We start from the raw sequence: 13094 nt of genomic DNA, 5'->3' as shown, positions 1-13094 counted from the left end.
GAATTTATAAAGAAAAGATAAAGCCCACAACTCGAGTATAAAATAAAGCTAGTTTAGTGTAGAGTGGTTGGTCCAGCTGATAGGAGCCTTGGGTGCAGGCAGATTGGGGTTGGAATTGCAGCTGCAGAAGCTGCGTGACCCTGGGCGGGTTACCTGACTGCCCCTGCAGGGTGGGCCCCCCTCAGCTGTCTCCTTCCCTCCCCTCCTTTAGACAGCAGGGTGGACCTGGGGAGACAGACAGGTGGCATCCCCTGGGGTCAGCAGCCCAATGCTGGGTTATGTACCAGCTGGAGGCCTGGGGGAGGTAACTGCACTGCTCTGCCTCAGTTTCCTCACCTGTGAAGTGGAAATAATAATAATAATAATTGTCGCAAGGTTATAAGGATTGATAGAGTTAATATTCAAAAGACATTTAGTGGCCATCACCAGTAAGTGTTGTGATAGAGTTTGGTAAACATATACATATAACTGTGCCCTGAGGTGTGACAGTCTCTGCCCAGCCCACATTAGAGGTCAGGCCTAGAGGTAGGATTCCACGTCAGACCACAAAGGATAAAGTGGTTTCAGCCAGACCTTCCAAGTAGCATTTTTACTGCTCAGGTGAGAAGCCGGGCTGGTTCCTGGACTCACCCCGTGCCTGCAGCTCAGGCTGCCCTTCAAACTGGACTTTCAGTTTCTGCACGTCTTATTCAGGGCCACGCTGACCTTTCCTTTGGGCTCTCTGGGAGTGTTCCTAAGTGGATCTTAGAGGTGGATGCTTTTATTTTGGAAACAAAATAAAGTGGGGATGATAGAATCTATTCTTTTTCCAGGATAACAAAAAGACAGAGCACATCTTTTCTGTGTATCTGTCTCATAACAGTAGTGGCAGGCCTCCAGGCACAGGGCCCCAGGGGTCCAGCTTCTAAATCCCTTTGCTAGAGACTAGCACAACGGCAAATTCCAGATGGATCAATAATGAGAATCCAGGCAGGTTCTCTCTACCATTTAACTAAAGGGCAGCTCCCTGCAGAATCCCAGCCTTCACTCACTGGGCTGACAGAGACCCGAGGTGGTGAAGGCAGCAAGTGCACCGTGGGTGTTACAAAGTCAAATGTTCAAAGCTGCACGTGGCGGCGGCTGGGTGGTCAGTGAGGCCTTCCCTGCCCCCCAAGGCCCAGGTCATGCTCACATCTGGTGCAGGGCGCCTGGGCCTCAGAGTTTGTGCAGATCGCCCAGTACAGAGGAAATCTTCTTGTTGTAAATGCCACAGTGCCTCAAAAATATGTAAAGAATATGGTGACTTTTTTCCAAGTGTGGGCTGGGGTCCACCAAGCAGAGACGGTGGGGGAGGAGCACGGAGGCGCCTCCCGCCTCAGTCCCCACAGCTCAGAGTTGCCAGGATGAGGCTGGTCGCTGGAGCGGCTGCTGGTTGCTGGGGTCACCCGGGGGCCTGGACGTGCACACATACCGCCTGGGGGCCACGCCCCTGCATTCCTGACCAGCCCCCTGGTGATCCCAATGCTCCAGATCCTCAGAACATGGTGGGCTTGCTGCCTCACATAGGGCCAGGTTGAGTCACCTGGGAAGATGCTGGGCCACCTGCAGAGGCCTGATTTAATTGGATGAGGAGCAGCCTGGACTTGAAGAGGTTGAAAAGCCCCCCCAGATGAGTCTCACGTGTGGCCGTGAGAGTCAGAAGTGGCTTACAGAAGTGGTCCTCAAAGTGGGGTTCCAGACAGCAGCCCCAGCATCTCTGGGCACCTGAGAGGAAAGCAAATTCTCAGGTCTGCGTTTTAACATGACCTCCAGGTGGTTCTGGTGCAGGTGGGGCCTGAGAAGCCCTGACTCAAAAGAATGTGACCTGTACCTTCTCGGGGAGCGGGAGGGGCTTCGAAGCGGGGTGGGGGAGGATTGAGCTATTTTATTTTCAACACCAATGCAGTGAGAAGAAAATCTGCTCTTTGATTAGGGAGGGTAAGAGCTCTTTGATAGGCAGAGAAATTAGATCTGGTCCAGGTTCCCCGATTCCTCAGACTCTGTGCTATCCAGAGCAGGGTCGCCTGCCAGGACCTATAAACAGCCGTCTGTGGGAACACTTCCTGTCACGCTTGTGCTCAGGGGGCCACCCCTGCTGCGTCTGCTGTTTTTTTTGTTTTTAATTTTATTTATTTATTTATTTATTTTTGGCTGTGTTGGATCTTCGTTTCTGTGCGAGGGCTTTCTCTAGTTGCGGCAAGCGGGGGCCACTTCATCGCGGTGCGGGGGCCACTCTTCATTGCTGTGCGCGGGCCTTTCCCTATCGCGGCCTCTCTTGTTGCGGAGCACAGGCTCCAGACGCGCAGGCTCAGTAGTTGTGGCTCACGGGCCCAGTTGCTCCGTGGCATGTGGGATCCTCCCAGACCAGGGCTCGAACCCGTGTCCCCTGCATTGGCAGGCAGACTCTCAACCACTGCACCACCAGGGAAGCCCCTGCGTCTGCTCTTTTGATCTGAAAGTAAAACTTGCCCCCATGCTCCAAATGCTGGGGATGGGTCTCCGCTATTAAAACCAGTGGCACACGGGGCCGTCGGACCTGCTCAGGCGAATGTCATCCTTGGCAAACTTGTCAGGATTTCTTGTAAGAGCTTTGCTGCTTTATGAGGCAAAGCGGCGGTCATCATCGCGTGTGCACACTCTGCCGTAACGGGGTGGGTGGTGTTGAACTTAGGGGCCCCTGGGCTGGCCAGCACGCGGCCGCCGGGTCCCCTCGGCAGCTCAGGCCCTTGCTCTTCGGCGCAGGAGGCTCGCCAAGTCCACCCTGCTGCTCGTGCCTCTCTTTGGGGTCCACTATGTGGTGTTCGCTGTGCTTCCCATCGGGATCTCCTCCAAATACCAGATTCTGTTCGAACTGTGCATCGGCTCCTTCCAGGTGCGTGGGGAGGGGCTGGGCATCCCCGGGGAGGGGTGGGTGTGAGTGCCCTCTGACCCACGGCCCTTCTCGCTTGCAGGGCCTCGTGGTGGCAGTCCTCTACTGCTTTCTGAACAGCGAAGTAAGTCCTTTGACCTCCTCGGGAAGCACAGGTTCTCGGCTTGTGAGGGAGGCCCTGGAACGCCCCTAAAACCCCTGGGGAGGGCCCACCCTGCTGTGGGGTCAGTGCCCTTGCCCGGCGCCCGCGGCGCTCGGCTCCGTCTTCCCGCTCACCTCGACCACCCCCGCCGACCCGCACCGTCCCAGAGCCTGTCCACCTGCGAGCTCCCGGCCAGCCCCCTGCGGCCGCCCCGCACACCCTCGCCTCCCCTGGGCCGTGGCTGCCTTTCCAGCGGCGCGCCCGGCGCCTCGCTCGTCTTCCTTCTTGCCCCGCGCGCCCCCCAGGCTCCCCTCCCTCCATCGCTTTCCTCGCCTCCTTCGGGGCTGCCAAGCGGGAGCGCCAGCCAGCATCAGCGCGGGAGGAACAGGAAACGTCCAGCCGAGGAAAAGCGCCGGCTCTGCTGTTTAAACGTTTCCTCTCCCTAAGCAGCACCTCTGCACAGGGATCGCTCAGATAGGGGAGGGTCAGCCTGGAGACCCCCCGCGCCCAGAGCCCCAGCTCGGGACCGAGGGCGGCGGGGAGGCGGGCAGGGACTCCGGGCTCCCACCGGCCCCCCCCCGCCCCGGGGCGTCCCAGGTCTCCCGTCGGGCCCCACCCGGCCTGTGTCCAGCCCCTGCTCCCCAGGACATCCCCGCGCGGCTTCCCCAGGCCCAGCCGGCGCCTGCTGCGCGCCGTTCCTCCCTGTCGCATGTCGTCTGAGCGCCTCCTGCACCTCCCTCCCCTCGTTCTTTCCGACGCCCCTGGCGCCCCCGCCCACCGGGAGCCGGGGGCACAACCAGGACCGGAGGGCAAAGCGCTGCGGCCCGGCTTCCGCGGGAGGTCTTTTCTGGAAAGCCCAATCCGCCCTCTCGGGTTCTGGGTGTAGCAGCCGCTGCCTCTGGACTGCCTTGGGCTCCGTAGTCTGACCACCTTTCTCTTGGTCCCTCGGCTGGTCCCGCAGCCTTTTCCGCCTCTTCCTTCCCGGGCCGTCTGTCCCCGCCCCCCGCCCGTGGATGTCACACCCTCCACACCCAGAAAAGGGCCGAAGGGGAAGCAGTTCGTTCACGGGCGTTCGCTCTAGCGGGAAGCCGGGGTCTCGGTCCCAGCTTGCCCGACCGCCTGACCCCCGCCTGCTCTCGCCCCCCCCTCCCCCCCCCCCGCCACCCGCAGGTGCAGAGCGAGCTGAGGAGGGTGGGGCGGAGTCTGTGCCCCAGCCGGCCCTCCGACCGGGACTACAGGCTGCACAGCTCGTCCATCTCGAGGAACGGCTCGGAGGGCACCCTGCACGTCCCCCGCGGCTCCCGCGCTCTGTCCTTCCTGCAGACGGAGACCTCGGTCATCTAGAGGCGCCACCGCACCGCAGCCCGAGCCCCCAGCCAGGAGTGCTGGGGTGAATCAGCTCGGACCCCCTGGAGCTGGGCTTGGCTTTATCCCACCCGTGGAACCGGCTTACCTTGTAACCGCCCGGGATTTCAATCTAACGGTTGTTACACTCCAGCATTTAGGTAACTTTGTTCTTTATGTTGTTTGGCCGTGCAGACAGACCCATTTTCGAAGAGACCAGGAAAGTCAGGGTGGCAGTAGCCCAGGACTTGGGTCCAGCGACTGTGGAAGAAAACAGGGGGTTTTCTGATCTCATTGCCTGTTCTCAGGGGGCACAGGCCTGAGCTGGGACGCTGGCCCTGAGTGCCGTGGCCACCCTTCCTCTGCATCGCCGGCCTCGGCCCCCAGGTCCCACAGGGCAGCCCCTTGTGTGCAGGACACACAGGCGCCCGCTGAGGGCTTCCGTGGAACCCCCCCGCAAGCCCAGCTGGGCCCCGCCTGCCCCAGTCCTGCTCACGCCACCCTCCGGGCTCTTCTTTCTCTGCCGCGGCACTCAGTTCTCCAACCCCTGTATGATACTGGTGCCCTTTAACAGTGAGGCCACAGAGTCTTCGTCCTGAGGCGTCACAGACCTGAGCGCAAGTGCCAGCGATATCCAGGGAGCGGGGCCTGGCGGGCAGGGCCGGGCTGAGGACGCGGGCTGGACGTCCGGGGGCGGGGGGTGGGCGCTGCGAGGCCCGTCGCCCTGCAGCGTCCCTCTGGGGTGTGCACCCAGGCCCCCTGTGAGAGGAGCCTGGTCAAAGAGTGGCAGCGTCCACCTGGCGCCCCCAGCAGCCCAGCTCCCCAGCTCAGACGACTTGCTGTGACCAGATCTGCACGACCAACTGAAGAGCCAGCTCCCAGGGGACCCGGGGCCATCGGTGGAGCGCGGGCATTAGATGTGCAGCTGGACGTCCGTCAGCTGGTGGGAGCCAAGGCCGCGAGCCTGGAACTGGGCGGTCTGGCCTGATTGACAGCAGAGGGGAGAGTGAATGTCACTCACTGTTAGCAGAGGAGGGGGTGACCAAATAAAATGTAAACGTGTGTGGAATGTCCCCAAGCCGCCATGCGTGACCGCTTGAATAAAACCCATTTCGTGTCTGTTCGCTGGGTGACTCTGACCAGCAAATCCTGAGGCCCCAGGATCTCAAACTGAGGACATTTGAAGGAAATCTTCCCATGTCTAAAGCGGAGCCTGGATGGCATACGGGGTGGGGAGGGGGGCACCTGGCAGCTTGTGGCCTTTGGAAGCAGCCACCTTCCCCAGGGCACTTATGCCGCCTGCCTGGACGTGCTCCTTAGAGCATCCGGTCAGCGGTGGGGGTGATGCACGGGGCACCCAGCAGCCCTGCAAGGGTGGGGGGCACCTGCGGCTCCCAACCCACCCACCCCACAGCCCCACAGAACCTGAGAGCCTGCTCACTAGGGCCAGGGCTGAGCACACGCGTGCTTGCGTATGTGCACGTGTGTGTGTGTGTGCCTTCCGGGAGCTGGCCCCTAACTGCATGTGCGCCACAGACAGAGAACATCTGTTTCTAATAAACTCCATGTTCAACCAAACTGCTTCATTCCAAGAGGGATACCGCACACTGCTGGAAGTCAAATTCTCCAGAAGCTGACTTAGACATGAGCAGGCGGACCAACCTCCGGTGAGTTTCTGGGAGCCCCAGCGCCAGGTGGTGGAACGCTGTCAGCTGTCCACTGGCGGAAAGAGCTTCGTGAGAATTTGCTTAAGGTAGGAATGCGTTGCAGTCGCAAGGAAGGGAAGTGAATACGTGATGTCGGGACGGGCATGTGCCCAGGAGCCGCGCTATAGATGGAAATAGCGAGCACCTTCCTTTCTTAGCAAGAATGGCGCTTTTTCAATGGTGTTTTTTATCAGGTTTTCGGGTTAGAGAAATTATACAGAGGAGTTACGAAACCTCAGACATTATAGGCCGATATTACCCAGAAAGTGAAAAAGCTCTGAATTTCGTCCTCCATCTGGCTCTTACTGCTTGAGAAGTAAATATCAAGAGTGAATGATCTTGTTCCCAATAGTTTCCTCTACGTCTATGCAAACCTCTCTCCCTCCCTCCTTCCCTCCCTCCCTCCCTCCCGCTCTTTCTTCTTTTTCTTCGTGGAAAGTAGGTCATATTGTATAGAAGTTTCTGCAACTTGCTTTTTTAGTGAAGACAGGCTGTGTGGATCTTGTCTGTCTGCACACAGAAGTGCTTTACTTGTAACAGCTGCGTGATGTTCCATGGCACGGATGCGCTTGGTTTATTCCGCACCTCCTGTTGATGAATGTTTGAGCACTTCTGCATGTGTTGGAGCATCATCACAGAACAACGTCCCAAAAGCGGGAATGGGTTGGGGGCCTGCGCATTTGGCTCTGGGCGGGTACGGCCCTGGAGGAGGTGGCCTCAGCGCCCCTCTCACCAAGCTGCTGTAGACACCAGCATCACTGGGGTTCCCATCTCTCTTCGCCCCAATCTGCTGTCTTTAGCCTTGGGGACAGTGAGCGTCTCTTCTGTACAGAAAGCTTTCTCCTTAGTTCTGAGCCTCCGCCTGACCCACTGACGTAGACGTCAGGTAGCCAGGCCCCTGCTCCTCCAGTCGGCTGCCCCACCTGAATGCAGGTCCTGCTGAAAGTTTACAGATTAGCTTCCTTATTCGTGGAAATGGGGACAAGACTCAGCAGAGGTCGTGGCGGTGTGTCATCGTCATCTGTTTGCATCGCCGACCGCCGGGCCCTGTAAGAGGCCCTGCTTAGCCTGGGGACGTCACAAAGGATTTAGGGCATCGTTTATACCAAAGAGTCTTCTTTAGACGATGGAGAGAAAAGGACCTGTCACTTCCATTATCTTCTCTAAAGGTTTAATGAGGAAAGTGGAGCAGGCAGAGGCGGTGGGTGGCCCCCTCACTCGTGACAGCAGTCCCACCTCCCCCTGCCCAGGGGCGTCCCGGACAGCCCTGGATAGCAGGCCTCAGTGCCAACAATGACCCCAGAGCTGTCACTGGGATCTTGGTTAAAGCTACTTATATTCAACCCCTGACACTGAAGAACCAACAGGGGGAAATAAACTATTGGAACATAATTACAAAATAATGAGTCCAAGTAGCACCAATCTCTCTTTTGGAGATTTAGGACTTTACAAATCCTATATGCTGAATGCTATAGATAGCAAAGTATAAGAAGCAACAAGTAAACTCAATACACCTGAAAAGCACAAGCTTTCCTGGTTTTAATCATTATAATCATGAATCTAGAATATGCAAAATTTGTGATTTTCAAGTCATAACAAAAATAATTACAATTCATTCAGATTTAAAGGCCCACAATATACTAAAACCCCATCATAAGGTGACTCATCACTCTGCAGACTTTCACATGCATGGGCACATGTGTTCTCCCAAACCTGTCAGCCTGCTGTGAAAACCCAAGTACCATCTGTGCTTGGCTCTGTAGGCGCCCCATCTCTGTAAGTTTGGTCCCAGCCTCTGGGCGCGCATGAAACACACTCATGAATGCTGGACTAGGTGTTTCCGGAAGCACCCCGGCACCTCCCCGGGGCCTTTGGAAAGGGTTTTGGCTGGCTTCCCTCCCCCCAGAAGAGAGTCCCTCCTTGTCAGACAGGCTTAGGGCTTGGGGATGGAGAAGCTGAAGGAAGAGGAGGTGGGTGGAGAGCGTTTACTCTCGGGGGGAGGGGGGGGGCGATGGGGCAACTTAACAGAGCAGCGCCGAAGAAGGCATGTCCGTGCGCAGAGCAGGAGTGGAGGGAAAGGGAGCTCGGGAGTTACCGGACCCACCAGGCGCCCGCTTGTACAGAAAGTAGAGAGGGACCCAAGTTACTTAAATTACCTTCGTGGACTTCACTGTGGCTCACGGTCCTCGACCACATCTGGTCTGCGTTGTGTCTCCTTCTCCATCCCTCCATTTGTCCATCTGTCTGTCCTTCTGGCCGTGAGACCGCGCAAGGCTTTGCGGACAACATCGCCGAGAGCTCAGGAGGGGAAAGAAGGGTCAGAGTGCAGGGCAGAGGCAGTGAGGGGCTTCAAGCCCCCAGGAAGGAGAGGTGGTGGGCGGGGACAGCTGTGGTCAAACACGAGGCTGTGAGGGCTCAGCAGCCCCACAACCTGTGCCCAACTGGCCACTGCTGAGAAAATCTGCGAGGCCGGGGCCAGGCTCGGCGCTCAAGAACCATGACCGGGTGTCCACTCTGTGTCCACCAGCCGGGCAGTTGGAAAGCGCATCCTGGGGCCACCTTTCCTGGCGTTCACCTGCTGGCCCATGCCCTTGCAGCGCTTGGAGCAGGGGTTAAAGCAGACTGTCGGTGATGGCACCGACCCCCATCCCCACGTGGCCCCATGCTGCCCCCGGGCCTTGGCTCCGGCCTGGCGACAGCCTTGCAACGGCAGAGAGAGGCCACAGCTCAGGAGGGAGCGGCCTTGGCTGAGCCCACGGGGTAAACGGGCCGAGCTGGCCCAGGGCAGCCCTGCCCTCAGCAGCCCGCGGGCCGCGGCATGCTGGTCACTGCAAGCTGCCTAGGCTCTGTTTCAGGTGGGTTATGCATAAAGCACCAGTCCCCCTGCGTGCCCAGCCCCTCGCTCTGGTCCCCGGGCCCCGCCCAGGGAGAAAACTCAGCAGGGAATGAGAAAGGCAAGTGAGGGGGGCTTGAGCTTCTTCAGAGTCTGTGCGGGGGCACCTTCGGGCAGATCTGAAATCAGATGATGTGAGTGGCCTCTGCCAACCTGCCTCTATGATGTCCCAGCTGCTCCAGAAATGCCAGGGCTTGGGACGCAGGATGTCACTCTCCTCTGTGGCTTCGGGCAAATTTCTTGAATAATCTGGGCTTCAGCCATCTTCCCTGCAGAACAGGAGCGGGGGAGGAGAGGGCGCGCGGGAGCGGGTTCCCCTAAATGCCCCCAGCGCCTCCACCTGCGTCCCGCCTGCTTCCAGGGCCCTCCCATCCCTGCTCACGCCCCCTGGCCCTGTCCCCACACTGATGAGGCCCCATGGAGACCAGCGGGCAGCTTGCCCTCCAGACGCAGCGAGAGAAAGACCAAGCCCGGCCTGTCCCGCCGGCAACACTCGAGGCTGCCTGGTAACTGAACCTGGGTCAGCGAGAGAGGTGCTGGGAGGGGTCACGTGCCCCCCCCCACTGATCCTGAAGGCACCATGGTGGGCAGTCAAGAGGGTGACCAGGAAAGGAGGAAGTTCCCCATGGCACCTGCTCAGTCCCGGGTCAGGGGGCACCTTTATCCCTCGGAAGCGCAGGGTGACCCTGAGCCAGGCGCCCCCCCAGTAGTGAGAGGGCAGGTGACCTCCCCATGTCTCCGTCTGCCCACCCGGGGCTGGGGAAGCATCTCCGAGAATGTTTTCTAAATAATGTTTAAGAGCAAGTTGAAAGGATGCTTGTTTGCAAAATATACCAGAAGAGTGAATGGCGTCCCAGTGGCGTTTGACTATTACTTCATCTGAGCAAAGTTCCCAATGGGCTGGGATTCACCCAAGCCTCAGCCCCGTCTACGCCCCCTCTGGATGGTGCAGGGGTCCAGGCCATCATGGGGGGTCAGCGTTTGCCCCCATGCAGCCCTGTTCTGGCCCTTGGCTCTCAGAGGAGCCGGGATAGGACAGGTGCCCAAGCCCACTCCCTCCTGCCATCTGGGGACCTCCCCCAGGCCCACCTCCCTCCAGCTGACCATCGAGGGGCCAACTTAGGGAGCACTTCCTGACAGGCACCTGAGGGGCGCACTCTGGCTCCGCCCACACGGGACAAGGACCACTGCGCTCCTGTGCTGATGAGGCTCCCTCCGAGCTGCAGCCTGGGTGTGGGCAGACCAGCAGTCTGGACCCCGAGCCCACTCCCAGCCTCATGACCTCTGTGGGGACAGATTCTGTCCACTGTGGACACCCTAGAACCAGCCTGATGCCAGTAAGAGCTAAATAAGCGTCAGCCAGTCCCGACTTCTCCTTGTGGCAGAAACTCCATCTCCCCACGAGGAGCTTCTAAGTAAGAGAAGTATCAACACTTAGAAAACTGACTAACAGAAACAGATAATCAATGGTCAAAAATTATAAAAGACAAAAAGGATGAGGAAAAGGTTACACTCCCCATAAGTAAAATTTAAAACTGGATGCCATAATTGCCTATAAAAATGACACTATTCAGAGGTTACAGCTGTATTATGTGGTATGACATTACAAACTTTATATTTAGTGGTTTTATTATACCATAGTATTATCATAATACAATGCAACTCATATCATATAGCATATTATTATTCCATGTTTACTCTATAAACTTTAAAGATATTCTAACTTTAAAACGTTCATTTCATTTGGCCCAGTAATTCCATTTCTAGGAATTTTTCCTATTTAAGTATTCAGTTGTGCACACGATTTACGTGCAAGAATAGTCATCACGATGTTATTTATGATATCAATGTCGAAGAGGAACAATAGAAACATTCAGTCATTACAGAGTGATTAGATGTTGTGACTGGACCACAGAGTGGAGACTGAGATGGAAGGTGCAGGTGGGGAGCCTCACCAAGTCATCCAGGAACCGCTGGGTGCTCTTGAAAGAGGCCAAAATCCTGGGAAGGAAACAGCTGCATAATCTGAGAGGCCATCCAGAGGTAGCCCTCAGGGATGGTCAGCCTGCAGTTCCCACCACCGTGCGTCCCTGCGGTAATTAACTCGGTCAAGCAAACCATTAATAGTGCAACACAAATTGCATGGTCCAGTTACTCACCTAGCAAGGGTATTTAGGGATAAAGTTTACAACAGCCATGTTTCGATCAAACAAACTGGGGAAAGGAAACGGCCAGCTCATCTCGCACAGGTGGGGTCACTTACAAAGCAGAGACGGGTGTGTCTTCCCTTATGGCTCGGTGTCTCTCCCCGAGGTCCAAACTCAAATTTCCACTTGCACATCTGACATCATCCCCTGTACACCCACATCTTCTTCCCCTTCATGATGATGAAGGGTCGATTCATCAGGAAGACGTAATAGTCCTAAGTGTGCCAGCACCTGGGGACAGAGCTTCAGACGCAGGAAGCAATGGACAGAACTAACAGAAGAAATAGACGCATCTATCATCATAACTGGAGATTTTAACACACTTCTCTGTGACTGATAGAACAGGCCTGCCAAAAAGTCATTGATATAGAAAATGTGAACAAAACATTAACCAAAAATATCACCCAGGGCTTCCCTGGTGGCGCTGTGGTTGAGAATCTACCTGCCAATGCAGGGGACACGGGTTCGAGCCCTGGTCTGGGAAGATCCCACATGCCGCGGAGCAACTGGGCCCGTGAGCCACAATTACTGAGCCTGCGCATCTGGAGCCTGTGCCCCGCAACAAGAGAGGCCGCGATAGTGAGAGGCCTGCGCACCGCGATGAAGAGTGGCCCCCACTTGCCGCAACTAGAGAAAGCCCTCACACAGAAACGAAGACCCAACACAGTCATAAATAAATTAAAAAAAAAAAAAAAATCACCCAACTTGGCCTAGTCAACATATATAGAACATATACATAGAACATATATATAACATACAAAACATAGAGAACATACATATAGAACACATGTGTAAAGAACACACATAGAACATATCTACATATGTAGAACATATATACATATGGAACATATATAGAACACATCAGCCAACAACTGCAGATTGTGTATTTTTCAAGTGCACATGGAATGCTCACCAAATAGACCACATGCAAGTTTAGACAAACTTCACAGAAATAAAACCATACAGAGCAGGTTCTCTGTACGGAATTAAGCTAGAAGTTGATAACAAAAGTTAACTAGAAAATATCCAGTATTAAAAGTTAAACAACACGTGTCTAAATAGATCTGAGAAGAAATCACAAGGGAAATTATAAAATATTTTGAACTGAATGATAACAAAAATACAATGTATCAAAATTTGTAGGACTGAACTAAAGCAATCCTTGGAGGAAATTTTATAGCTTGAAATACAGATAGAAAAAAAAGAAAATTAGGAAAATCAGTGACCTAAGCTTCTACTTCATGAGAAGAACAAATTAGCGTCTTCCTCCCAAATCGGTTTGTCCCGTTACACTTTCAAGCAGAAGCCCTGGAATCACCCTGTCCTCACAGCCAGTTCATCAGGGTGTCTCATCGGCTCCACCCACCGCCTACCCGGGGCTCCTTGTGCCACCTCCCCGGCCCCCATCCCCTCGTTTACAGCCTCATTTTGTGGGTGTTAACCGGCAGCTTCTCGGCTGGTCTCTCAGTGAATCTTCTCCCCCCATATTCTTCCCCAAACCAGCCACAGGGTGACCTTCCTGAAGTGCAGTTCGGCTCACGCTGTGCCCACCAGAGCACCTTCCAGGGCCTTCACCCCCTTCGGGGGCTCTCGCTGTCATGAACACTCTAGTCCCTTTTTCCGCTGGACTCTAAGTCTCTTGGGACAAATGATGTCTTGGTCACCTCTGCACCCTCCGAACTGAGGCGTCACTGCAGAAAGCAGGTCCCTATTAACTTGCTCCTTGTTAATTTGCTGGTGGTGGCCGAGGCCGCATGTCGCCTACAGAAGTATGTAGGGATCTGGCCCAAGTTAGAAGTCACCCCTCTCTGCCCATGTCATCAGGACTTGTAAACTCAGGAGGCAGATATTTTGGGACACAAAGAAACAAACGGGCCAAGGGTCTCCTGCCCCTTCTATTTCCAATGAAGGGCAA

The 13094-nt window shown here is 55.7% G+C and overlaps 1 protein-coding gene across 1 annotated transcript in view; it reads left to right on the top strand.

Annotated features, from left to right (window-relative positions):
* Positions 1 to 5497, top strand: part of VIPR2 (vasoactive intestinal peptide receptor 2) — a 73239-nt gene extending 67742 nt beyond the window's left edge. The window contains exons 11-13 of the mRNA XM_082398752.1: positions 2761 to 2890; positions 2970 to 3011; positions 4200 to 5497. Of these exons, the coding sequence (XP_082254878.1) occupies positions 2761 to 2890; positions 2970 to 3011; positions 4200 to 4373 (346 nt within the window). The 3' untranslated portion in view covers positions 4374 to 5497. The remainder of the gene's footprint in view (positions 1 to 2760; positions 2891 to 2969; positions 3012 to 4199) is intronic.
* Positions 5498 to 13094: the final 7597 nt, after the last annotated feature.

The sequence above is a fragment of the Balaenoptera borealis genome (assembly GCF_965194805.1).
Source record: "Balaenoptera borealis genome assembly, chromosome: 7".
Lineage (NCBI taxonomy): Eukaryota > Metazoa > Chordata > Mammalia > Artiodactyla > Balaenopteridae > Balaenoptera > Balaenoptera borealis.
This window is presented reverse-complemented; position numbering and strand designations above follow the sequence as displayed.